The following is a 26,711-nucleotide window of genomic DNA, read 5'->3' as shown; positions in this document are numbered from 1 at the left end:
ATGGCGTCTCCAAGGCAAGCTGGTTCGGTTCGGCTATGTAACTGGGCAGGCTGGCGACGACACCGAAAGTGGGCACGAGAGGTGAGTCTGGGGAGTGGGCGGTAATTGGCCAGCTAGGCGCAGCTTATCGCGCCTAATTAGACGCATGAGAGCTCTTATCGTGGCTACATACGGTATAGCGCGGGGTTCTTTGGACGCAAAAATTCGTTATCGAAGCTCTAATCCACTGCGGCTTTGCGGCGAGCCAAAAAGATTGCATTGTCACTGCGGAGCGCGCGCATAACCAGTTTCTACGTCGCAAAACATAAAGACAAATCACAATGGGCAAAAAGAGATCAAGAGAAGAGGCCAAGGACGTTCCTCCGGTGGATGGCGGCGCTGATCGCATGGATGAGGACAGCAGCGATGACGAGGTGAGATGAGATGAGACGCGAGAAAGCTCCAGCTGTCGCTGACATTTCCTAGGACTTTGACATGGTCAATGTTGATTTCGAGTGGTTCAATTTCGACCCCGAGATCGATTTCCACGGCACAAAGTCGCTACTTCGACAGCTCTTCGATGTCGATGCCAATCTCTTCAACATGTCTGCTCTGTCAGACCTTATCCTATCACAACCGACAATCGGCTCGACAGTCAAGGTCGACGGCAAGGCCAACGATGCCTATGCCATGCTCACGGTCCTCAACACATATGAACATCGCGAGAAGGAGCCTATGAAGGATATTCTCAAGTACCTCGCAGAAAAGGCCCAGACCAACCCCTCAATATCTGCCGTGGCCGAGCTCATCAACGCACAAAAGCCCGTTGGCCTCGTCTTCTCAGAGCGACTGATCAACATGCCGTCCGAAATCGCGCCTCCGCTGTACACCATGCTGGTTGAAGAGGTGGAAGACGCATTGGAAGACAAGGAGCCATACGACTTCTCCTACTACCTGGTATTCTCCAGGACGTATCAGGAGGTTGAATCAACGCTTGATGTGGAAGACCGAAAGCGCAAAAAGGCCAAGGAGGAGGCATCGACATTCCACTTCCATCCCGAAGATGAGATTCTACAGAAATACGCAGTGGCGCACGGCAGTTTCCGATATACGAAAGAAGATGACGCGGTGGCAGATAGCAAGCGAGCATTTCAGGAGTTGGGTATTAAGACATTTGGGCACATGATTCTCATTGAGGCGGGTAAATTCAAGGAGGCCGTCAAGGCCGTTGGTGAATATATAGCTGCGCCGCAGTGAAGACAATAATAACGAATTGCTCTACTATTCTGGTAGGAGCCTCTGCATCAAGTACTCAACTTCCACCTCCTTGGTCAATGGAATGACAAAGTCCTTGTACATGGACACCACCGCATCTACATTGATCTTGACAGGCTGCTCTATTCCTCCCAGCGTTGACGGGTCCTTGCCGTAGGTCTCCGCCTTGAGACGTAAGCGATCGAGAACTTGCTGCTCCACAGCCCTGTTAGTGATGGACTCGCCAATGGCCTCCCGATCCTCAGCCTTGATCAGCTGTGTGTAGAGCTCGGGGTCCGACTGGAACTTGGACTCGGCGACGAATTTGCCAAAGTGGATTCTCCTGGATAGTGCCTGTAGACAAGCGATATCGCAAGTGGACGTCGAGCCGTAGTTTTCCTGTGACTCTCCTCGGTCTTCGCGGCCAAAGTTGGGGCACACAACAGGCAAGAATTTCTCAATGTAGAACTTCTTGATCTTGTCGTTGACGCAAACGTCGTTCTTGTGTAAGATCTTGGGATAGTTGAGAGGTTTTAGCAGGGGTGTCTGGATTGCCTCTGGGAAGAAGGCGTATTCGTCGGGTGACTCGAAACGGCGAATAAGAGACTGAAGCTTCTCTTGCTGCGAAAAGTAATAATCAAAGAAGCTCAGGCTGCTATCAGGGATGGGAAGAGCTCCTGGTGTGTAGATGGTCTAGATAGAGCTTGGTTAGCAATGCACATGCTTATAGTACAGATCTTGTCGAGGATGGCATTCGTGTATCACCTTGTTTAGAGGAAACTGGACTCTCTCAATGAGATGGAAGGTGATTGTGTCTTCGAGACGGCTGCGCAGCGTGTTAGACAGGTGAAAAAGACGGTCAAGGAGAAGCACGCTGGGAGCAGCGATACTGACATGAGCTGGAAGCGGATGCGTGAAAGATCCAGCGCGCGCGAGCTGTCGGCCATGTCCACGGCAGAATCCATCTTGGCGATTGAGCTTGATGTGAGTCGTCTTGGGAAGCAAAAGAATCAGGCTTGATCTCGCTGGATTGCGCGCGGTGAACAGCTCAATGAAGGCTTTATATACCAGACTCCTTATACACGCATCCGCAAAAGGATTCAGTGGTAAGGTAAGCTGACGTGCAGGAAGACCTCAGATCTGCAATGCGACCGTGGTGGGGGAGTTGACGTGAATTGGAGGTTGAGCCGCTCCCGAGACCGGCGTCTGACGGGACTCGTCTCTGGAGCTCAAAAGCCAAGAGCCCCTCCATTCTTCAGCGGCAGCTTGCGATTTACTAGTAGTAGCAGCAGCAGCATCTACATGCAGTAAGTGCTACACCTGAGCCGCTAATGTTGCGACGGCGCAAGTGGAAACTGTAAGACGACTGGAGTCTGCGATTGTGTAAGACCTAAGTAGGTTATTAGATCTCCGAATGCTGTTTGCGAGGCACACATGGCGTGCTATTGGCAGATATTAGCCCGGTATCACATTGGGTCAATCGCTAAAGTGTACATGGCACATAACGACAATTGATCAAATGCGATTAATCCTCAATGGGTATCTACTAGGCCTAGGGTCCCCTGGAGATCGAAGCTGTTAGGCCTTGCCAGGGTGCTGTATCAACCGCCGTCTAGCCCTTGCGCCCCCCGGAAAAGCCCCCAGTGGGGCGTCGAGCGAGCCGCACAGGCGGGCGAGAAATGCAGAGGCGCACTAGCAGAGACATTGCCGAAACACCTGCAACGGCCTGCAATTCTACAGGTATCATGCGAGCGCTGTTTTGCCCAGTACTTGAGCAAATAGTCAAGACAAGTAGTGCAGCGGCCAAGTCACAGTGTAAAAGTACATCAGAATCAAAGATCATTGCCAAAGAAACAAGTAGAGACTGCATGAACAGGTTCTAAACACAAGGGAAGCAGCGCAGAGCTAGAGGGGTGCATGGACGGCGGGACGAAATACTGAACACCGCTGGCATTGGACCGTTAACCAGTAGAGAGCGGCTAGTACCGCCTACAAGGCAAGGCAGCATGTACATAATAGCCGGGGCCCGGGCTGTCCTGCATTTTCTGCGCGCGTCATCCATTGCCGTACCAGGCCCCAATTTCACACCCGCAAGGCCATGTCCATTTTTTGCGATGCAAAATCGTGATTCTTCCTCACCTTGAGCGACACCTGACGGAAGACGTACTTCATCCTCGCGCCTCACTTGAGCCTCGTCTAGCGCCGGCCGAGTCGTTGAGTAATGGCCGACTCGGAGAGCCATTATGCCTTCGACGATGGCCCCGATGACGAGCAGTCCATCATCTCGGTATGTCGCCAGCCGCAAGAGCAACAAAAAATTCTGTTCAGCCGACCGCAATGCCGAGGCCATTGAGCTGTCGCTTGCAATTGTCTTTTGGGCGCAATGAGCTAACAGACTTCTCCCCTCCCATCGCAGACTCGAGGGCTTGAGGCATTCAGTCGCAAGGTTACCGTCACAGCGAGCCAATTGATGGGACCGGCCGCCGAGGCGTCTGGAATCCATTATCGCGCCGCCATGGCCGAAGTTCACAAGCAGATGAAGCGCCCCAGCGTGCAGCGCGGCGTCTTCTCCATGGCTCGTTCGAGCCCTACCGAAATCGTGCGGTCCAAGCTATCCACAGCAGAGATCCAGCACCGCGCCCTCACACACCTCCCCGACGAGCTGCTCTCCAACATCCCCGAGCACCAAAACGCTTACTCGCTTTTCCAGGGCTTTCAGGCCAGCTTTCCAGAGTTGGCGGATGAAGGGAAGAAGCACCGTCGGCGCCCATCGAGGGGCAGGAAACTGCTGGAGGAGGGCGAGAGCACTCCCGCCACGCCGGCAAAGCTGTCCCAGCTGAAGAAAGAGAAGACCACCATGGTGCATGAGCTGGAGCTGTTGGGGGTGCGCAAGAGCATGGTCAGCTGTGAGATCCGTGAGATAGACAACAAGATCGCCAATCTCTATGGCATGCGCAGGATTGTCTTGGAGAGGCTAGCAGGCTTCGAGCAGGACGAGTCCTCCCTTGAACATGACGGTAGGTGCCTGAACCCATGCGATAGATGTATCTTATCCCTCAATGATGAATATGCGCCTCTAATTGCTTTCCATTCTTTGGTTATCCCGATATAGTCATGGATCTTGAAACGAAGATCGACGAAGTCCAAGCCATTGTCGATGAGGCCGAAGAGATTGCCCGGAATACTGCCACAAAGGACGAGCGAGATCTCGTGGGCGACGCCGACGATCATGACCCCGAATTCATGTCAAAATCTGTCTACGAGAAGCTGCCCGGACCCGATGGCAAGCCACGCAAATCGAAAAAGGTCCATCGCCGGAAATCCATGCCGATTCTTCACGAGCACTTTGCGCCAGGATCTAGCATCCGTGAAATCCGCGCGCATCGCGATACGATTACTGCCATGGACTTTGACGCCCCCTTTGGAACTCTGGTTACTGCTGCATTGGATGATACTGTTAGAGTCTGGGATCTGAATGCCGGACGATGCATGGGCTACCTAGAAGGCCACACGGCCTCTGTGCGAGCCCTGCAGGTCGAGGATAACATTTTGGCGACTGGCTCCATGGATGCGACTATCAAATTATGGGATCTAAGCAAAACACACTACAACCCTCAGGGCGGTAAGGAAGTCGGCGACGATGACGAAGATGCTATTGCCTTTGAACACCCCGATGCCCAGCCTATCGAGCCGCCGGAGGGAAGCATGGACGACTGCGCTCTCTACACACTATCATCGCACGTTGACGAAATCACCGCCCTCCACTTCAGAGGAGACGTCCTGGTCTCTGGCTCAGCGGACAAGACAATCCGCCACTGGGACTTGGAAAAGGGCCGCTGCGTGCAGACGCTCGACGTCATGTGGGCAGCCGCCCAGGCATCGGCCATTGCAACCACCAGCGACAGCACCTGGAGGCCAACGGGTCGTGCTCAGGGAACCTCTGCCGATTTTGTCGGTGCTTTGCAGGTGTTTGAGTCCGCACTGGCTTGCGGTACTGCAGATGGCATGGTCCGCTTATGGGATCTCCGAAGCGGCCAGGTTCACCGCAGCTTGGTCGGCCACACCGGCGCTGTGACTTGTCTGCAGTTTGACGATGTGCACTTGGTGACTGGCAGCTTAGACCGCAGTATCAGAGTAAGCTCATTCTTAGTGTAATATCACGAATTGATAGACAGCGTTGACTAACACATTGCTTTTCAGATATGGGATCTCCGAACCGGATCCATCTACGACGCTTATGCCTACGACAACCCTGTCACCAGTATGATGTTTGATGCCCGACGGATTGTGAGCGCGGCCACCGAAGACGTGGTCAAGGTGTACGATAAGGTTGAGGGTCGACAATGGGACTGCGGAGCGGGCGTTGCTGCCTCTGAGGGCGTCAAGGCCGCCTCCAAGAATGCCGCTATTGTCGAGCGTGTTCGTGTCAAGGACGGCTACCTGGTAGAGGGTAGACGAAACGGTATTGTGGGTGTCTGGACTTGTTAGAATTAGTCTCATTGATAAAGTCGGCACAGCTCAAGCGAAATCTAACGAAGGAAAGAAAAGAGGGTTCGAGCTCTTGTACGTTTATGAAATGATGGAAATGGGTCGTGGGGGGTTTTGTGCGTGGAAAATATATATATATCTTCTGATGAGTTTACCATTTTGTTCCAGCTACTTGGTAACAGAAAGTGAGTGAGCGCGTGCACAGTAGAGAGACTCAACTGGACGTGACTGATAAAATATTGCTCTTTCAAATAGTTTTATTCAAATGGCGTACTTTTCTCTAGGGAGTCAAAATAAAGTAAGTGACGGGAGTTTATGGCGATGTCAAAAAGGCTGATGCTCGCTCCGGGTAGGATGGCACGATGGCTTACAGATTTGGCACCAGAGCTTTTACTCTCTCCACTTACACCTTACGTCTTTTCTTGAATTTACACCAACACGAACTACGAATGCATCTCATTATTTGCTTTAAGCAACAATCCCTTTGTTTTTTTTTTTGGTGCAATCTATGAGAAAATATATACCTAATAGACGAATTGCCCTCTTCCAACATGTCTTTGCTGCGCGACCAAGTTTTGTCACGGTATCGCGAAGCCGCAGACACCATCGCCACATCACAGCATGCCAACCCCAACCCAGAAAACTCCCACGCTGATGCCGCTCAGGAACAATCACAATTAGAGAGCGTAGATCTAAAAGGACATGCGATGCAACAATTACTGCAGCGCCAAGCACGCTGTCTCGCCAAGCTCCATGAGGCCCTAGAGCAAGGGACTGATGCTGGAGTGGATGAAGATTTGCTGCAGACGAGGTTGGATGACCTTGCGTCGGTTTCTATGTCGATGTTTTATGCTTATCGATTCGACTTGCTGCCTCAGTATTGGAGGTGGATATATACGGATACCTTGATTCTCATGTCGCATTATGCTATTCTGCAGGCTGCTCGATGTGGTGCGTTGGATGAGCACGTTATGGACCGCGTGGTTGAGGATCTAGACAGAGCCCTCATCGTGGCCGGTGGTGCAGGCAAGTTTCTCGGTAAGCAGTGGATTGAAGGGACGCTGGACCTGCTCAGTCACTTTTGGGAGGAAGAAAAATCCACAGTCGCCGGCGAGCAGAGGCCGCATAAGCGCATCAAAAGAGAGCAAACGTTTTCTGATTGCGAGCCATTTGGCCGTCCCAGTCTCTCAGCAGACAGAACCTGTCCACGATATGAAGGTTGGACATTGGAGGGATTCGAAAAATATATGAACGAGGAGAGCCGGGGAAGACCGCTGCCCATTGTGTTCACAGACTTGATAAAGGATTGGCCTGCTTTTTCGGATGCCCCGTGGAACAGTCCCGATTATCTCCTCTCCAAGACATTTGGCGGGAGGAGACTCGTACCCATTGAGATTGGGCGAAGCTATGTCGACCAGGGATGGAGCCAGGAACTCGTGCAGTTTAGAGACTTCCTGACGAGATACATCGACCCCGGCATCCTACCGCATCATGCTGGCGATGACATAGAACCAATACCCCAAAAGGAGGGCAAACGGACACCACAGGATATAGGCTATCTCGCACAGCACAACCTCTTCGGGCAGATCCCCGCCCTGCGCAACGACATCCAGGTGCCGGACTTTTGCTGGGCTGACGTCCCGCCGCATCCTACGACCCGGGCCAAGGACCAGGCGCCCGTGGACATTCCGCAGCTGAACGCGTGGTTTGGCCCTGCGAGGACCATAACTCCGCTTCACACGGACGGGTATCATAATTTGCTGTGTCAGGTAGTTGGGACGAAGTATGTGAGGCTGTATGCTCCTGAGGATACGGGGCGGTTGAGGCCTAGGGGGGTTGAGCTTGGTGTTGATATGAGCAACACGAGTGAGTTGGATGTTGGCGTTTTGGAAGGCTGGGACAAGGCTGTTGATAGTGGTGATTGTGATGATGGAGAGGATGAAGAAGAGAGCAGAAGGAAAGAAGAGCTGGCAGATGTCCCCTATTGGGAATGTATATTGCGGCCGGGAGACACGCTGGTCATTCCGATAGGGTGGTGGCATTACGTACGCAGCCTGAGTATCAGCTTCAGTGTGAGTTTTTGGTGGAATTAGAGTTTAGCCTTTGACGATTGTCGTGAGGCGTATTCGTGGTGGATCTAGATAGCCGAGGTGCTATTTATATATGTGGTGACGAATGAAAGGGAATAAATCTTTCATTTGACGTGTAGTTCAGATCAGCTAACGAGTGAATCAAGTTTGGAGAAAAGAATTATATACATCTGGAGAGATTGCGGAATTATCCCTCGGCCAGAGGAAGAGAAGATGCGAATCAAATGTATGGAAAGGTGTTTTTGTACGGCCATACCCCATGGGACCCGAAGACCGGAAATCCCTGGCTTTCTTATTGCCTTGATCGATGAACTTCAGTTGGGCTAGATCTTAGAGGAGCTCCGAGTTCTTGACGGAACCGGCGTACTTGGCCTAGTTTGGCGTCATATCTGAAGGCTTGGCTTGTTCCTTCTGGGCCTCGTCATCTTAAAGGAGTCCTTCTCTGACTTCAAAGTACCTACTTGGAGTCATCAAGGTGGCAGAAGTGGCAGAAGTGGCAAAAACGGCAGAAGTTAGATAAGAGTAACGCAAACTTAAGCTGTTCTAGAACAACTCTTCTGATTCCCTCAGGTTCCCAGAAAAAAAAGGCGGATTGAGAGGTATAAATACTAGCATCTGCCTAGCATCTGCCCACATGGTCTGACCCAAAATATTTATCGGCTCTCAACCGATCAGAACAAGGTAGAAGATTCCTTCTGTCCCAGGCCTATCGTTATCAAAAATGTCAGGCCAATGACGAAACTACACTAGAAACAACCTTTCCAGCTGAGGGTTTTTATATGTCCCCCACGGAAAGCTATCAGTGATGGGACGAGGCCATGATAAAAACCACATTATAATAACAAGGGCAGCCTACTCGGCGCAGCCAATGGCTGAGGAGGCATGTCCTTGAAGATACCTTGGAGTTACCACAGGGAATCAGGCCAATGATGAGACTATACCGGAAAGTTCTCTCTCCAGCTAGAGGACATACTATTTGTCATCAAGCAGAGGCTTTTCGGTGGTACGAAAGTCTGAGGCCATATCATAAAAGTTGCAAGGTCAACTTGCCCAGTGCTCTATACACTGAGCGAGTGTGTCCTTCGTTACCACGGGATGCGCCACGCCAATGATGAGAACATATCAAAGAGGGCTCTCTAGCTGGATGACATGCTATTTGTCGCCAAAGAAGCCTTTTCCTGATAAGAAAACTGAGGCCACATCAGGGGACTGCTCTGTGACGCAGAGCTACGGGATTTCAATGTTATGCGGTGTACCCTGCTTTGGATATGCAAGCTCTCTCCTTGCTCTAGGAAGAATGTTTCTAAATTTGCTTTGCACATCTCAACGAGGACGAATTCTATTTGTTTGTAGCATTACTTTCACTGACAGTCTCTTTATAGTGCTACATACCTTTTCCACAATACACATCTATCGTGTTTACTAGAGATCAAAGTGACGTCTCACCAAAGAGGCCAATGGGCGTCCAAGGCAAAATGTGAGAGCTTCTTTCCTTGCATCATGCATCATACCATGAGCTGCACTAAGCTGAGATGATCCTTTATTATATGCAAGGGACAGAGAATAAGAGTTCAAATATCATTATTGCTCCATAGAGCTGACTGAGGTCATCCACAACAGACCGCTTGATATGTACTCCCTTTGATTCATCCCACTGCCATGTGCTCCATTCCATATACCGCGCATCTGTTGTGTTATACGGGTAAATAAAACGTCCGATCGGGCATTTGGTTAGATTACCCACCTCCGTTGTGAATCTCTCAGCTGACATATCCATACAGGATGCATATTGTCATTGACGGAGAAGCTTTTCCCCTTTGCGCTTAAGCCCTGTTAATTGGTAATCTGCAAAGTTCATGCCTCGCCCTCAAATAAACAAACAGTGATAACAGTAGCAGCGAAAGATTTTTAATTGTGTCACTGGCTATATTACTTCTACATATTTGGATACCATCGCATTTACTGAGAAACTCGCCAATGCTCAACAGGTCAGAAAGATTTTGTCGCCATAGAAACTGACACTATCAAGATGGCACTACCACACGATTCGGTCCTCAATTTTGCCGTTTATTACTCACCCAATTTAGCTACACTTTGCTCAACACAACTTTCACGTGAGACCCCCTTCCACCATCCACTCCCCCATGAATATCCCTTTGCCCTGTGTGTTCATCCAGCTCGTACGTGATAATCAATCTTGAAGCCAAGTGGCTGAAAGATGGGTGACGCAGATGCAAATCGCTGGCACTGGCGAGTGTGGTTGACTGTGGACGGTGTCAGTAGCCGATGATGATCTTGGCAGCGAGGAGGATGGAGACTTACTAAGTTGTTCTATCTCGAGTTGCGCTGGAGCTGAGGCTATCGAGGCTATCGATGTTCCTAGAAGAAATTGTAGGGAGGTCAGCCAAAGGCTGAGTGGGTGTGATCACTGAGTACAGGGATAGTGCGTCTCAACATGAGTATCAGAAGTTGCCGTATCGTCATCATTGTGATGACACACCCACGTTTCACAAACAGGCCAATGATGAGACTACACCAGAGGCTTTTGGCTGGAGTGATATATGTCGTTCAAGCAAGGCCTTTGGCGGTGGGAGCTGAGGCCTTACCAGAGAACCGCTCTGTTGGATCGACCGACTTGTTGGAAACGAAAGAAGACCAATGAGAATATAAGACGAGTGGTTTGAAGAAGAAGAGTGGAGTGAAGGAAATGAAGAGTAAAGGCGAGCAATGAGATGCGGAGAAAAAGTGAAGTCGACGGCAATGCTACGAGGATGGACGAGATCGAAGGGCTGAATAAGCATGAATGAGAAAAAACATAGTGCTAGAGAAAGGGAATCGTGGAGTGGAGGCAGAGAATTGAGAAGAGAAGAGAAGAGAGGAAGAGGTTTTATACGACATGGTTGCTACGCAGCTTCTACGAATTATTCTGGCTTTGGTAAGAACGATAACGATGAAGCAATCTTGGGAAAGACAAAGGTGGATGTTTTGTTGTTTTGTGTCCTGAATGGGTAGTTGGACCCTTCTCTGCCGCAGAGAGGAGGCAAGTTGTACTGCCATGTAGAAGGCATGGTTTGGCAAGATACCTAGGCAGGTATGTAGACCGATCTGCACATTGACATGGTCTAGAAATCAACTTCCAGCAAGTGCTCTCCTACATGAGCATCGGCAGTTATACTACTGCAATGTTTCACGTTAAATGACGATCGGTTTTGCGTTAGAATTATTGTAGAAAAAATCAGTCATCTAGTGTTGGGTCGTGTGCGAAGAGCCTTGTTTTAGTTGTAAATTTCATGAGAGGCTTGGAGAGTATGGGCGTTGATGCCTCATCATCAATCACTTGTTTATCCGACTGCAAAGAAAGTCATGGTAAAAAGGAGTGTGTTAGTGAGAGGCAAAATCGTGAATTTGAAATCAAAACTACGCTGGCATACGCTTTGCCCTACCTACGAGAAACAGACAGACAGACAGACCATGCGCAAAGGCGCAACGCAGCTCGCTAGTACGATCTACCAGTGAGACATGGACAAAAATGAGAGACTGGATACATAATCAACAAGCATCGCCGCTTCACCCCTGAGACGAGCGAGCATCCTCCACGCTCTCAGCCGATACTTGCGCTCCGCGCCGAGCCTTGGCTCCAGCCTTCAACGTCTCCCACTTCTCACGGTACTTCTCCAGCGTCTTTTGCTGCTTACGATTGTCCTTCTCAAGGCGTTCCATGTGCTTCGTCATTGCGGCAATTTGTTCCTCCAGCTCGTGATTCTTCCGTATCAACTCATCGTCATTCACTCTCCCCCCGGAATGCTGCGACCCAGCAGGCATGATGCGATAGCTTTCAGCAAGAGCAAGAGCAGAGCTCTGGGCGCTGGCTTCGAACGTGTGGAGGCGCTTCGAGAGTTTGTCAAGCATGTCCTTTAGCGATTTGTTTTCCAGGCTGAGTTCCTCGATGGTGTTGAAGAGTTCCTTTTCAGTGTGGCTACGGGCAATACGTCGTCTGGGGTTTATAGAACCAGGGGCTTCACGGGCGTCCACAAAGTCATCGTCATCTTCATCGTGAGGCAAGATATCGCCATGGATCGAAGCTTCCAGCCGGCGCTTTTCTTTTTCAGCGTAGCTCAGAATGTTGGCATAGGACATGGTATGACCGGTAGAGGGAACAACGTAGAACGAATCAGCAGCAGTATGGCCATCTCGGACGAGAGCTCGCATGGTGGCCTTTGAGTAAATCTTGGAAAGATCCGGTTCGACGCTAGAAGATGGGGAGACACGGGCACGAGACGGCTTGGTAGGGGACAGATTGACAGTAGGGGGGAGCACGGCAGATTCAGTGGGAAGGGCAGGTTCCTCTTGGATGAGCGGCAGACCAGCGAAAGCGAGGGGAGCAGAGATTTTGTTGATCAGACTCCCGAAAGTATTGTAGAAGCGGGCGTAGCCACCATCGTCCCTTGCGGGAGAGCCAGGCTCGACCTTGGGAGACGCGCTGCCCTTGGCCGCAACGCCGTCTTGCTTGGACGCAGCAGTTACAGGCGGGACCCAAGTAGGGCGGCCGGTTTGGCGGTCCATGATGTTCTGCATCTTGGCCTTGGAGGCATCGCGTTTCGCTTGGGGGTCGACATTGCCGGGTGCCTGGTCGTTGGACACGCTGGGGCTGAGCGGCTGGGTGCGGTCCTTGGAGCGGATGCCTCTGGCGGAAGCGAGGTTGCTGGCGATGGACGACGACATTTCGCGGCCCATGTAGCGGCGCTGGGCCAGGCCGGGCGGCTGAGCGCCTTTGGCGGCCGCGGCCTGGAGCGAATCTCGCGTAGCGTCCAGGCCGAGGGCATCGCCATCAGCCTTCTCGGAGTGCGTCTTCTCCGAAAGCTCTCCGTCTCGGGCGTGCGGCATCTGCTCCGGCGGCAGCTTGAGGATCTCGGCCAGCTTCCGGTGGTGCTCCTCGAGCAGCTTCAAAGTCCGGAGCGCCTCGACGCTGGAGGTCGCCTTTGCGGCATTGGCAAACTCGCCGGCGGCCAGGGTGTGCTCGCTGATGGCCACGGTGGTATCAGAGGATGAAGACTGGCGAGTAGCGACGGCGGCAGCGCGCGCGTGGTCGTGCGCCTTTATGAGCGGCGACGACTCCATGGTTGCGAGTATCACGTTTTGAATCTACCGACAAGATCTGGTTCTCTGCCCCGCGGGAGAAGCGAGAGAGACGATGCAGCGTGTCGTTTGACGATGCAGGAAATTGCCAGTTTCGGCCGTCTTTGGAGCATCAGATGAGTTGAGTTGCGCAAGTGTGCGCGTAAGTGTGTATAATCGGTGCGGGCACTTATTAGCGTCCCGCTCCATGACGGCATGTGGACGCGATTGACATTGGATAAACAGGAGGCTGCAGCCGGGAGTGGGTGGCGAAGGGGGTATTTGGGAGGTACTGGCTGGGTTTGGCGCTTGGGACAAACCGGCGAAAGTGTCTGGCTGAGCTTTGGAGGCGCATCGGTTAGCTGCTGGAGCAGTTGGAGCAATGCTAAACGAAACAACTTGAACCAGCTACCTAGCTGCTGCAACGTTTGTCCTGGGCTGTTTGCATGTTTGCACGTGCTGACATCATTGTACAAATATGCGAAGCAGATACTCAACAATCGTTCAAGTTGTTAATAGCACTGACAAGCAGCAACAACTGCCAACATCATCCAGTACGGAGCATCGGCCTATTGCAGCTCCCGTATCGTCGTCACTCACGGCGTCCATCGCATGAACTGGCTTCTTCCAGCACACTAAAAACGAGCCCCCCACCTTCAATTCTCCTCCTCCGGGGGTGCCTCGTCACACAATCTCGACAACGCTTCCCTTGTCTGTTTCGCCAGGGGCCATTTCTCGCATCTCTAGAACCTCCGTGCCATCGGCCCCGATCAAACGGCCCTTGCTAATTGCGCAGCCTCGCTTGGCCGACTCAAACGGGGCTGTTAGTGCACAGCACGGAGTTGATTTCAGGAGTCGCAAGGACAGGAGATGCGACTTGCCTATCCTATTTATATAAGAATAGCATGCTAGAAGCGGTCGCGCGACCAGAGAGAGAAACGAGCGCCTATCAAATCTAAACCTATTTCTCCTAGTTTTCCGGTGATATAAGAGAGCGTCGACGGCGAAGCGGGGACTTCAGCTCATTCATAACTTTCTTTGATTTCACTTTGCAGTTTCATCTTTCATCTTATTTTACGATTCATCTTTCTTTTCTTCTTCTTCTTCTTCTTCTTCTTCTTTGCCTTCTAAAAAGGCGATTCTCTTTTCCACTCCCTTGCGATCCACGGCCTCTGATTGATCGATTCCCGCGTGTCACTGTTTCACTCGGCTAGCATTAGCGGCCTGCAGCGAGAATGGAGAGCAGCAGCAATGGCGGAGGAACTGGAGGAGGCGGAGGATTGGCCAAGCTGCTGGCCAAGCGCAGACGACGAGTAAAGACGGGAGGCCTGGAATCGGACGCTTCAGGTCGCGAAGACGGTGACGATGCGGCATCCATCAACGCCGCCGACGACGACGACAACGACGATCGCAGCTTTGGGTCCTACGAGTCGGGAGGCGCCGATGCCGACGCAGAGTCTGACCGGTAAGTCGTGAATTTGCTCTGCATAACCAGCTTTTGTCTTTGTGGCGTGTCTGCACATTCTTGTGTTTCCTATCAAGTTGCAGTCTTGATTCCTACTTTGTCGTCTCGCCAGTGGCGGAATGACAAGCAGCAGCAGCGCAAAGTAGCCTTGTATGCTGTAACACCGACTCCTCCCTGCGTCTTTCCCTGCAAAGCGTCACTGCCCAAGCGCCATTCTCTCAACGCCACACAGCGCAGCTTTGGGCCTCTGTCTCTTCTTTTCATCGTTACTCCATTGATCGTCTCTCTCTCCCTTCTCGCGCGCACCACATATTTTTTTTCCCATCTTGTTTGGCTCGTATTCGCATTTTACCTGCTAGCTCCAGCCCACGCATGCGATTCAGCCCCCTCTCTACAGCACTTGTCTTCATTCAAAGGCGTCGCATTGAGCTCTGACACCGAATCAGAAGCAGCTCTCGCCCCCCACTATCTCGCTCGGCCACGACATCCCTCACGTCGCATGCTGGCCACCTGGCAGCGTCTTCTCCCGTCGTACAAGTGACCGACTTCGACCCTCCGAGCGAACGCGAACGACGGCCGTCTCTCTTGTCTAGGCGCCTCCGCCGTGGATCTTCCAAATCCAGGAGCTCGTCTCCCAATGCGTCCAAGGAGCGCCTAAGCGAGATAGCGCCACTGCCCGAACCGCCTGCCGCGGCCAAGACGACTTCATCCCCTGAAAAGCATTCAATCATCCCGCCCGCGAGGATCTCGACATCGCCTGCGCGGCCTTCGACAAGCGACGATCAATTTGGCCCCGTCATTGTAAACACCCCTCCGACGCCGGTCGAGCGAACAAGTCCCTTCGCCTTGCACCAGGAGAGGAAGCTGCCGCCTGTCATTGCAGAGCCTGCCTCGAATGGGGACCGCCCGTCTACTGCTTCTTCCTCTTCCTCTTCCCACGCCGTAAGCGCGCATCGAAGAACGAAATCGGGATCTGCGAGCATAGGGCCCAGCAAACTGTCCAACATCACCCTTGCGCCACTTTCACCTACCCCTGAAGGCAGCGAAGTCCAGACGCCGAGCTCAGCAGGATTCTTCTCTTCCATGTTCTCGGTTGCCCAAAACGCTGCGAGTAGTATTAGTAGCAATATCCAGGGCGGCAGCATTGGGATTGGAGGAAACAAGAGTCGGACGAATCTGGCGTCTAAGCCACAATCATCCCCTGCACCAGAATCCGACCAAGTCGAACCCCCACCACCCGAGCCGCAGTCGAGCGACGTAATGGATAAAAAGGAGTCGGCAATCAAGACAATTGGAACCGGCGAACTTAGTTTGAGTCAACTTGGCATTGTAGAGCCATCAGCAGCCATGGCGGCCCCCGATATATCTCGATTTCCAGACCTTAACGATACACGAACGCGATCAGAATCGGCACCAGCTGACAGTCAAAGCAGGGCCGGAGATGATGCACTCGATGGAACAACCAGTAGGCCCAGGTCGCTGTACGAAGCAGCGGATGGAGAGCAAGGAGCTTCGCAAACTACCCAGGGCGATAGTGGTAGCATAAAAAGCGACACTCAGAGAAAGCGAGGAAGTTCTACGGCTACGACCAACACAGTTGCGCCAGCAGCTCCGGGGGGCACTGCTCCCAAGCTCACGGGGTTTGCCATTGCTAGTAAAAAGAGGAACCGCGACTTCCATACCCTGTTCAAGAGCGTGCCAGATGACGATTACCTTATTGAGGACTACAGCTGTGCGCTACAGCGAGAGATTCTCGCGCACGGTCGATTATATGTATCAGAGGGCCATCTCTGCTTTAGCAGCAACATTCTTGGCTGGACGACGACTCTGGTAATGAGCTTTGACGAGATAGTTTCCGTGGAGAAGAGAAGCACTGCCTTGGTCTTCAAAAACGGACTGATGATATCGACTTTGCACGCCAAGCACATCTTTGCCAGTTTCACTAGCAGAGACGCTACTTACGATCTGATTGTCAACATCTGGAAGCTCGGCCATCCGACATTGACTAGCACGCTCAACGGAGTTCGGCTCGAAGGCACTGGTGGCGACAAGACCGAGAAGCTTGATGTCGAGTCTGGAAACTTGGAGCCCGAGACTCCAGCTGGATCCGACTCTGAAGAAGGCAGCGACGACGACGACGACGATTTCTACGATGAAGAAGAGAGCGACCATGCCCCAGAAGCCCAGGCCGCGGATGCTGGCGGTGCCGGCGGAGACACTGCCAAAGCAAATAGGAAGATATCTGGCGCTCCCGCTCCCAGCGCGGCCGTACTTGACGCAGCTGCTGATGGGCAATCTCCAGCAGCCGGGGCCGGAACGTTCCCCGGCCCGGCAATCCACGCTCCAACTGATTGCGGTGACGGCGAGACACACTACGACAAATTCTTGGCCGACGAAACTATTCCAGCTCCGATGGGCAGGGTATTCTCGATGCTCTTTGGCGAGGCTTCTGCAGAGTGGATGGGCAAATGGATTACAGAGAACCAAAAGTGCTTTGACCTGCAAATGGAGGATAAGAAGGGCATGAGCCCCGACAGCCGCACTCGAGCGTTCACTTACATCAAGCCTCTGTATGCTCCGATTGGGCCGAAGCAGACAAAGTGCATTGTCACCGAAACCGTGGACAACATTGACTACGAAAAGGCCGTCAATGTGAGTGTAGTGACGCAAAACCCAGACGTTCCCAACGGCAACATCTTCAAGGTCAAGACCAAGTACTGTCTCTCCTGGGGTGAGAACAATGGCACTCGGGTGCAAGTCAACTGCACTACAGAATGGAGTGGCAAGAGTTGGCTGAAAGGTGCGTGAATGCTTTGATTACTATTTCTTTAAACCCCGTACACAGCTTCTGCCTTCAATTGACTGGGTAGCTATTATTACTGCCTACTGACATGCTACTCTGCAGGCACCATTGAAAAGAACGTCAACGAGGGTCAGGCCCAGTATTGCAAGGACCTGTTTGCTGCCTTGAAGGCAGCAGTTTCTACCCGACCGCGAGCTTCTACTAATGGAAACGGGGCGCCAAAGTCGAAAAAGAAGGGCAAGAAGAGCAAGGCCCTTCAATCATCCACGGAATCCATCAACCCAGGCGCGCGCGCCAAGCAGGAAGAGGCAAACTGGGGCTTGTTCGAGCCGGTCCGCGGAATTTTTGAACCCGTTGTCGATATTCTCAAGCCTATCCTCACGGGCAACATTATGTATGGGCTCCTGGTGGGCTTGCTGGTTACGACGTGGTTCGGATTTGGCTTCACGCCGAACAACAGAAGCCCCGCACCGCTGGGGCCAGATCCTTCCATGAGCAGCGCGTATCGCCTTGCGGCTTACGACGAGATGTGGCGCAGAGAGGATAGTGAACTTTGGGGGTGGCTAGAAGAGCGCGTAAGCCTGGAGCGCCTTTCGGTGGAAAGGACAAACGCGCGCAAGCGAGAAGCAGATCCGAGGACATTGCAGGAGAGGGTGAGAGAGGAGCGGATGGACGAGCGGGAAATCCAAGAGGCCATCCGAGTTACAGAGGACAAGCTCAAAGTATTGAGAGAAGTCATGGCGAAAAGCAAGCTGCTGTAGCTTAACCAACAACAAGCAAGCAAGCAAGCAAGCAAGCAAGCAAGCGAACCTACTTTGTAAAGAAGGACGCACTTGTCAGTTTCATTCTCTCTTTTTTCTCTTCTCTTTGTCAGGTCACACATACACTCACACCACACACATTACGGCATCATATTACATGTTATAGCCCTCTTTTTTGTCAAAGTATTTTTCCTTTACGTACATATAGATTACGGAGTATGGCGGCGGGGTCGAGAGGGAGAAATTCCCCCACTGTGTTGGGATATCACAACTTGTTTGCCATGAGGGGTTTTGGGTATTTTTTTTCCTATTATTATCATTGTCATCATTGTGTCACAGCGAGTTGTTGAATTCACTACATGCCTTCCTTGTATGCCTAAAAAAAGCCTAAAAAAAGCTCTGTCAACTATTGCAAAAGACACTTCTAAAAGAGAATTGATCACTACATGGTTCTTCTACTAGTTCTAAAACGATGTTATCACAAGAAACGAAAATGTCAAGGCGACATGTCGCCACTGCTGACACGCGAGATGAATCGAGTAAAGTAGCCGGGACTGCTCGAAATCGACCACCTGCAGAAGGATCTCGCTGCAAGAGGCATCCAATCCGGCGTAGTGGTGGTGGTTTACTTGCCGAAAACTGACTGGATAGCTCAAAAAATAGTCCAAGCCTAGGAATTGCTCTGTTATGGCATGCATGTAACTGAGACAGGCATGGTTCGGCGTCTTACGGAACCGAGCTGAGACTAGGGAGGGCGAGTCAGCCTTGTAGGGCCGTGTAAGTTGCCTTGAAGTGGCCACTGGAGGACCGTGGAGCGCGATTAGGATTATTTATCCCTGGCGCCAAACAAACAGCCGCACGAGCAACGGTAGGGTTTATTTTTTTAATTCTCTCTTCGCGGCATGTGGCTTGCTTGGCCTATGGAGAATGCTTGCATGTAGTTTATCACGCTCGCCACTCACGAAGCAGTAGTACTACGATTACCTAGTACATGCTACGATTAGGTAGGACCTGTTAGGGGGGGTTGAGGACGCCTTGAGTGGTGCGAGGGGACGCGAGAAGGATTTATTGTTGTGTGTTTCGGTGGTACCGGGCCAGGAACGAGGGCGAGAAGGTGGGTGTGCCGGAACAAGCTTTTCTTCTTGTTGTCTTTTGCTGTTGGACGGTAGTTGAGAGGGGGGGAAGAGGAGAGGAGAGGAGAAGAGAAGAGAAAGCCCAAGAATTCAGCATCGTTGGGCGGCACTTTTCCAGGATTACAATACAGGTGCATGTTGCTGTCTGGAATAGGCAATAGGCCAATACTAGCTTGTCCCTGCGGCAATCAACAGCAAAATCATCCAATGCTTCCCCCACTTAGAAGAGTTGACGTGGCTTCACCACATGGATGCCAACAAAATGCTACGCCAAAGCATGTAATACCTATGCATGTGTAGGGAGCACGATGCATTCGTTTTGTGCCTACATGTACGATTTGTATGACTTGGGCAGAGATGATAAGGGGCGCCGGGCGTCGATATCAGCTGCCGAAGAGCGGTCACGGCTTCAGGTCAGGTTTTGGCGGTGGCCGGCCAGAAGGTCAATGCAATGGGCGAGAGGGAGTGGGGAGCTGGGAGCCGGAAGAGGCTCTTAAAATGGGTCCAGTCTCTTGAGAGAGTTGCTTCTCTCGTGGAAGATGATGGGGAGAATGAATCCCCTGCACGGAGAAAAAAAAATAGAGGCAGGGCAGAGAGGGAGATCGTGATCGAACCTGAGACGAACCACGAACGAAAACGGGCTGAGAAAAAAAGACAAGAGGAAGCCAATTACAAACGTCATTGTTGACGATTATTCCTGCTTTTCCCTTGCCTTGGTTCATCATTCATCATGGTCAGATACTAGCGCCGCTCTGCGCCTCAGCTTTATCTCTGTTTTGTGCCTGGATGTGGCGCAGTAGCGTCGGTTAGCCTAGGCCCAGATGGTGCTCACGGGATTGCCCTTTTGGCGTCGCGATCTGATGGCACTACCGCTGCTAGCAGTGTTGAGCGTCGATTAGCAGCTTATGGCGCTGCGTCTTGTTTTGGTGCTGCTCACCTACACACTCACACAAGAGACATACGAGCCCGTTACTGGCAATACCTACCTAGGCTGGCACTAACCAGACTGATGGCGCAAAAGACGCCTCGCGGGCTCCCTCATCTCAGCATCGCGGTACTCCGAGGCCAGCAGACGCCCGTGATGCCGGCTGACTACAGTACAGCGCAGTTCCGTTACACCATGTCTTCGTAGCGGCTACTGGAAACCAACAGAGGTCCACGGGTACCAGGTAGGCCTCTTTAACGCATAATGCTCAGCGTGCTCCAGCCACAGTCTGGGGGGCCGCCGATTTTGGGGAGCACTGGCGCAGGGATCAGCCTGGCAGACCACCGCGAATAGGCCCATTCTGCCCATTGGGGGGCACGAGGGATTCTCCCCCCCCTCCATGCCCTCTCGCTGTCGCCTCGCCCAGAGGGCCAACTGCAAGAATCGAGCCAGACGCTGCATCAGCCGCGGTCACACACCAGAAAAGGGATACCCCTGCCCCGAGTCCTACTTTAGTCGCCCGGCAAAGTCCTAGACATCTTCGTCTCATTCGCTGCCGTAGGACAGCCTCCAAGGCTCCAGCCCAGCTCAACACGCCTATTGCGATTAGACAAGGAAACAAAAACACCATGGACGGTGCCTGAAGGTGGTCGTTCCTTTTACTCTGACTTTCTTACATTTTTTTGCCACAGTTTTCTTTTTTTGTTTTGTCTTGTTCCTGCTTTCCCCTTACCAGAGAATAGCATCTCCACACACAACGAAGGGGGCCTTGTTTTGGTGACCTCTTTTTTTCACTTTTGCCCCATAACCATACCTACGACGAAAGAACCTGGTCCAGGGCATAGGCCTTTCAGACCGCCATGGAAAACAAGAAGGTCGACGACCCTGGCGTCGCCGGCGCCTTAGCCCTACGGCGTCTGGTCCGTAGCCCAACCGGCGGTCGTTTGGGTCCAAGGCGGACGTCGACAATTGCTTCCCGCAGCAGCTGTTCAGCATCCTCAGTGACTTCGTCCGTCGACGACGAGATGCCGACTTCGTGTGTGTAAGTGAAGAGTGCTCCTGCGTCATGAGGAGAATACATCTTTTTTTACATATTGGCTATTTTTTTTTCCTGTATTTCTCTTTTTCATGACTCCCTATTTCCCCCCTTACTTCCCCATGGTGTTATATGCTGACAGTCGCTGTGAAGCTCACGCAATACTTCGGGCGACGAGTGTGCCTTGCACAGATTCATTGTATGGGCGGCCGTCAAACGCAATGCCTGCCAGAAGATGACCCCAGAGGAGCGGCGGGAGTGCCCGCTGCTTCGTTGCCGGAAGAGATTCCCCAACCATGAGCTGATGCTCCAACACCTTTATTCATGCGACCACCTCGCCGGGGGGGAGTACTGGTGCTACGACTGCGAGAAGCCCGAGCAGCTCAGCGATGTCAAGTGCAGACGCTGTCTGGGGCACCCGTCCAAGAGGAGGAAGATTGTGACCATGGCAAAGAGCTTCTTCAGCTCGTTGGGCCACAAGCCAAAGTCTCAGGGCCTTGCTCTGGCCGCCTCCATGGGGATAGGCACAGGCACAGGCACAGTGGCCAGCAGCGGCGGCAGCAGTGGGGGCGAGGACGAGCAAGAGCCTCCGAGCTACGAGTCCGTCTTCACGCCCGCTACGCCTATGCCTCTGCCTCCGCAGGCCGAGCTCTTCTCGACCGAGATACATGAGATCGGTTCGAGCGAGGTGCTGCTCCCCACTATCCCGGAGTGTGAGACCGAGACAGAGGCTATACCCGCCCCTGGGATGGTCCCCTGTCTCCCCCCATCCACATTCCCCATCTCACCACCAGGCTCCCACCCGGGAGCCGTACCGCTGCCGTCGACTATGGAAGCAGATTTCATAAATTGGAGGCCGTCACCACCATCTCCCCCAACTGTGGCGCCACAAAGCCTCATGAAGCCCATGAATGCAAGGTTGGTTGATCGTCCAACACTGCAGGTCAACACACACCTGGACCAGTTTCGAGGTCCTCAGGCCAGCCGTCGAAGCAAGGTGCTGGCCCCGAGCTCTTCTGTCCGGTCGACCGCCAGCACAGACAGCACCGATAGCACCAATAGCACCGCCAGCTATAACATCTCGCCCATGTCGGGCTGGTCCAGTGGATGGACAAAGACATCCGGCTTCGAGTCAGCCTTGACGTCACCTGACGACCTCATTAGTCCTCAGAGCCTCCTGCCCTCGGGTCCCTTTACTACTTCTACTACTAATACCATCTCGACAAGACCTATTCCCTTTAGCAACTCAGAGTTTGAAAACATGGTTGCCAACTCGTGTCCGTCAGAGCTTCCTGCCGACATTCCCATGTTTGATGACATTCCCACCACCATGGATCCTCAAAAGACTCAAGCTCACATGAGCCTGGACCAATCTGCCTTTTCATTCAACACCGATATACCATTCCAAATGCCGATTGGACCTCCGTTACCCTCAACCAACTCCATCAACCTTGCCCCAACATCACAACTATCACCACCCCCACCGCCGTCGTCACAACAACAGACTTCTGAGCCAGCTCTGCTACACAATACCTCCTCTTCTGGCCTTCCAACTATTAGGTACTCGCAGTCTCTCGCCAGCTCAGTCCAAGACGCACTACGGATGCACATTGCCGACTCTAGGAACAAACTCGAGACTATCAACCAGAATGCTCTGGTGAAGAAGCTATGTCAGATGTCTCTCTCCTCTGTCGCGGCAGCCGGTCTGGAAACAATGGCAGACGTCATAGAAGGCCGCCAAAATGCAACACCTCTGGATCTCTTATGCTTTGTCCACATCGTCTTCTCTCTGTCTCTGGTGATCCATGAACACGACGCCTCAAAACATGCTGCCGCTCTCTTCAAGCAGGCACTTTTGTATAGCAGCTGGTTCTCAGAACCTGAGCGGACATTGTTTATTGAAGTCGTCATCACCCTTTGGGAGCACAGTGAAGTAGACAACGCCGAGATCATCCAACTATTGCAATCAAGCCCACCCATCCCGGACTCAAAGGGCAAGCAACCGGAATATTCTCTGCATGGATTAAGGTCTGATCCGTTGGTATTGCTCGCGGCATATTTTTTGGATGGTACGCTCACTTGACCTTGTTGACATTGTCACTCTCTAATTCTTCTGACTTCTACTTGGGAGGCTAACCCTTGAAAACTGTAGAGCTCGAGTACGAAACGCTACGTGAACGCAGCTATAGAACACAGCCCTCTGAACTTGCCGACCAGCACTACAAGGACAGCCTTGCAGCGAGTGCCGATTCTCCGTTTGCCATTGCCGCTAGATTCATGATTGAAAATATCTTTTCTCATGAATATTCTCATTTCCCAGGATCTGAACTTGGCATGGATCAACTTATTGGCCAGGTCAACTCTGGTGGAGTGGGAACCGTGCGGCGGCTGGAGCTGGAGCTGATGCAAGCCGGGAAGGTAAGAAAAAAAGGGCCACTTTTTATTTCCAAAAAAAGCACACATGTATACATGGGGGGGGCTAACATGAGATGCAAACATCTAGACCTATCTCCCGTCCGATGTGTACTTTGACGAGTTCATCGAAGTGATTCGACAGAATACCGATCAGCTATACGCGCAAAGACCATTTTCCTGCTCTCGGTCAACTTATCATCGATGCGGCATCCAACTCATGAAATCGCTTATTAGTGAGCCTGGCAGAAACTCTGAAGTTGTGCCTGTTCGGACAGGGGTAGAAGCATCCGGCCTTTCCACGGAAGCACTCGATACCATCATGTACGGCTTCGATTTTGAGTCCATGGTGAATTTCAACCCAGAGGTCGATGTTGATATGCCTGAGTCGGCGTCTGCGGCTGGGGCCCCACTCATGGGCGCGGCAGAGTGGACGTCGGAGCCAACGGTCGAGTCAGCAGCGTTTGCAGCTACGCCTGCAGCGCCTCTGGGCATGGAAGATCCGCTGATATCGCCGAATGCCCCAGCAACAGAGCCGCCTTCAGCGACAGCAACAGCAGCAGCAGCAGCAGCAGCAACGGCAACGGCAAAGGTCGAGTCTGACAGCTGCTGCGAGATATGCGGCTACCGGCCCAAGGGCGATCCTAGGTGGTTTGTGGGCAGCATGGCCAAGCATATGAAGACGATACACAGCGAGAACCCGCAGATATTCCGATGCCCGTATCCCGGCTGCACGAGCCAGTACAGCAAACGCGCGGATAACCTACGACAGCACCAGATCGAAAAGGGACACTTTGTCGATGGCGAGGGGAACCAGGGCAAGCGGCCGCGTAAGAGGAAACGTCCGTCGGACGGTGGTGGTGATTGATGATCCATACTTGTATACGCCTGTATATGTGTGATCTCTACCGCTGTCATCGCCCTGCTCCTTGTCTTGTTTTGCTTTGATCTCCCTTTTTTTTTGTCTTTATAGATGGATGTTTCATACCCTCTCAGCCGGCGGTTTTTTTTTTCCCTTTTCCTTTTCCTTTTCCTTTTTTTTTTTTTTTTTTTTTTTTTTTTGCATGGGTCATTTAAATAATGTTTAGACATGCCATAAGCGAGCGAGAAACAGGCGAGGCGCATTTTGGAAACTTTTTTGACCACGATGAGATTGGTATGATGATTTGATATACACTGAGAGAGTACAGTAGTAGTCCAATATTTACGGGGCGGCAATTGGGCTGCATGCATTCAGACAGCAGAAGATGATTTGCACAGCGTTGGGTAGACATTGGGCATGACCCAGCGGCAAGGGATGGAGGTGACGTATGAGTTGCTGTCGAGAGAAATGAAATTCATACCTCGTCCGTTATACATGCGCCTGTTTTTTTTATTTATCTTTTTCTCGTCTTGCTTTTCATATTGTCTTACGTTTCGTTCTTTTTTCTCTTTCTGGATTTCATCTTTTCATTCTGTTTGCACCTACGCCATTCACCACTTTTATCGCTGATTTATTACAAACGAAACGTTGTCAAGGTGAGAGATGCTGCAGCAAACAATGCAAACAAAGTGACGGCAGTGGCTGTGCCCGTACATGGTCTGGATGCTGACGGGCCGTGTGGCCAAGCCCGACAAGTCCCATGTCATTGTCAAGGGAGAAAACTGGCGTTTTTGCTATCTAGTGGCGCGGAGTACCTACAGTACGTGTTTACCAAGCAGCCTTTTAATAGCAGTAGCGCGTAGTATACAGAGAGAGATGAAACATGGCAGGCATCTCATCTCAGCTGTGCGATCCACCGCGGTGGCATGCTGCTGCTGCTTGCTGGGCCAGGGTCGCGCTCCCTTGGATCGTAAAACCCAAGCGGCAGAATTCCAATTTGGCATACTTCTGCTTGTTTGCAAAATTTGGATCTCAGCAGGTGACCAACCCGTTTCAACGCCAGTCCCGCTTTCTAAAGTCAAGACTCGCGCGACAGTTTTTGGCACTGTGTCCTGGGGGCGCCGGCCACTCTGCGCCTGCGCCATGTGATGTCAGCCTGTCTAGGGACGAACACCAAAAAAAAACTTACGTGAGCGCCCGCCCAATCCCATGCCGCCATCCATGCATTGGCTGCTTTTCCAGCAAAGCGCCCACAGGTGCCGAGCGAGTAGCGGGTTTTTTTAGGGGCCGCCGGGGCGAAAGGGCGTTCTGGAGGCGGTGATTTGACGGCGGATGGCGCTGGGGGATTTGAAATGCAGAGTATCGGAGCCCGTGGGAAGCAAAGAGGCAGGGAGCAAGGGAGCACAAGAGAGAAGGTCTGGCATGTACTATACTTGGCACGCTGTTGGTATGATGACGGCGCAGCGCTGGAACAAGCGTGAGAGTTTGTCGCCCAAAGGTACCGCGGTACGGCGGCCAGTACCTCGCGGCCCAGGTACCCGTTACAGACTCCCGAAGGGAACACGCAGAGCACGTAACAAGTACGGCGTGCGCGAAGCAGTTCGTGCTACGTCCACGGCCGCCCGGATGCGTGACGCTGAAGGATTCTTGGGGGATGCGGCCTTTTCGATGCGGCTGGCGGATAGGGCTGAACAGGAGCTGGGAGCGCATCTGAGCTGCTGCTGGGCTCAACCCCCCGTGCGACCCAGACCCAGCGGCCTTGCCTTGAGCAGCGACAGGGTCCAGCGCGATGGCGGTTAAACTCTGTTTGTGCTGCCACGATGTGTCACGATCGTTTGGTTTTTTTTTCCAGGGCCCAAAACTGCCGGAAACATGGGAGGTGCTAGTGCAAATAAAGTACAGATACCGCGCCGCCCAAGTACCGCTGCTAGTGCCTCTGCGTACCCTTCTACCTGGAGGTACGGCAAAGCACAAGCAGCGCGGGCAGGCAGCAGAGCTGGGGGGCAGTGCCGACGCAGCACACAGTGCGTAAAGGGAACGACCCCCCTGCCCGGGCTCCAGCGAATTGGACGTGAGGAAGCGCAATTGATCAAAAATTGCCGGCCACGGCCCCCATTCTGAAGCCCAGCCCATAATAAATCCCATCCCATCGCAAATCCATGCCAGAACGCAGAGCAAAAAAAAAGCAACGCGCAAGAAAGAAAGCAGAGGGACCGAAGGGGAAAAAAACGCCCCCCAACGCGTGGGAGCCCACTGTGACGACGACGCACCGGGATTTGAATCGCAGAAGAGGACAGACAGCCAGGAAAAAAAAAGAACAACTAGGTAAAGCCTCGCCCCCCTCCCCTCCATCTTAGATCTTGCTGCTCGTGCTTGTCAAAAGACCCC

General features: G+C 52.4%; 8 protein-coding genes across 8 annotated transcripts; 6 read left to right on the top strand and 2 right to left on the bottom strand.

Moving 5' to 3' along the window:
- Positions 1-320: 320 nt before the first annotated feature.
- TGAM01_v209763 (protein BCP1) lies at positions 321-1,236 on the top strand (the record flags this gene model as incomplete). The annotated part of the gene is made up of 2 exons (XM_018808645.1): positions 321-413; positions 466-1,236. 2 exons carry the CDS (start codon positions 321-323, stop codon positions 1,234-1,236), a joined length of 864 nt encoding a protein of 287 aa, XP_018658186.1.
- Positions 1,237-1,260: 24 nt separating this feature from the next.
- Positions 1,261-2,198, bottom strand: TGAM01_v209762 (chorismate mutase; the record flags this gene model as incomplete). Its single annotated transcript, XM_018808646.1, has 3 exons — positions 1,261-1,926; positions 1,999-2,059; positions 2,128-2,198. The coding sequence occupies 3 exons, from the start codon at positions 2,196-2,198 to the stop codon at positions 1,261-1,263; spliced, it is 798 nt and encodes a 265-aa protein (XP_018658187.1).
- A 1,256-nt stretch (positions 2,199-3,454) lies between these two features.
- On the top strand, positions 3,455-5,721 carry TGAM01_v209761 (hypothetical protein; the record flags this gene model as incomplete). The annotated part of the gene is made up of 4 exons (XM_018808647.1): positions 3,455-3,520; positions 3,650-4,250; positions 4,346-5,367; positions 5,434-5,721. 4 exons carry the CDS (start codon positions 3,455-3,457, stop codon positions 5,719-5,721), a joined length of 1,977 nt encoding a protein of 658 aa, XP_018658188.1.
- A 551-nt stretch (positions 5,722-6,272) lies between these two features.
- TGAM01_v209760 (hypothetical protein) lies at positions 6,273-7,814 on the top strand (the record flags this gene model as incomplete). Its single annotated transcript, XM_018808648.1, has 1 exon — positions 6,273-7,814. One exon carries the CDS (start codon positions 6,273-6,275, stop codon positions 7,812-7,814), a length of 1,542 nt encoding a protein of 513 aa, XP_018658189.1.
- A 3,564-nt stretch (positions 7,815-11,378) lies between these two features.
- Positions 11,379-12,929, bottom strand: TGAM01_v209759 (hypothetical protein; the record flags this gene model as incomplete). The annotated part of the gene is made up of 1 exon (XM_018808649.1): positions 11,379-12,929. One exon carries the CDS (start codon positions 12,927-12,929, stop codon positions 11,379-11,381), a length of 1,551 nt encoding a protein of 516 aa, XP_018658190.1.
- Positions 12,930-14,161: 1,232 nt separating this feature from the next.
- TGAM01_v209758 (hypothetical protein) lies at positions 14,162-17,955 on the top strand (the record flags this gene model as incomplete). Its single annotated transcript, XM_018808650.1, has 3 exons — positions 14,162-14,391; positions 14,838-17,191; positions 17,297-17,955. The coding sequence occupies 3 exons, from the start codon at positions 14,162-14,164 to the stop codon at positions 17,953-17,955; spliced, it is 3,243 nt and encodes a 1,080-aa protein (XP_018658191.1).
- A 2,918-nt stretch (positions 17,956-20,873) lies between these two features.
- Positions 20,874-24,329, top strand: TGAM01_v209757 (hypothetical protein; the record flags this gene model as incomplete). Its single annotated transcript, XM_024550630.1, has 4 exons — positions 20,874-21,055; positions 21,203-23,118; positions 23,202-23,467; positions 23,553-24,329. 4 exons carry the CDS (start codon positions 20,874-20,876, stop codon positions 24,327-24,329), a joined length of 3,141 nt encoding a protein of 1,046 aa, XP_024404613.1.
- Positions 24,330-25,745: 1,416 nt separating this feature from the next.
- TGAM01_v209756 (hypothetical protein) lies at positions 25,746-26,123 on the top strand (the record flags this gene model as incomplete). Its single annotated transcript, XM_018808652.1, has 1 exon — positions 25,746-26,123. The coding sequence occupies one exon, from the start codon at positions 25,746-25,748 to the stop codon at positions 26,121-26,123; it is 378 nt and encodes a 125-aa protein (XP_018658193.1).
- Between the last annotated feature and the right edge of the window lie 588 nt (positions 26,124-26,711).

This window comes from Trichoderma gamsii, assembly GCF_001481775.2.
Source record: "Trichoderma gamsii strain T6085 chromosome Unknown Scaffold_51.2, whole genome shotgun sequence".
Lineage (NCBI taxonomy): Eukaryota > Fungi > Ascomycota > Sordariomycetes > Hypocreales > Hypocreaceae > Trichoderma > Trichoderma gamsii.
This window is presented reverse-complemented; position numbering and strand designations above follow the sequence as displayed.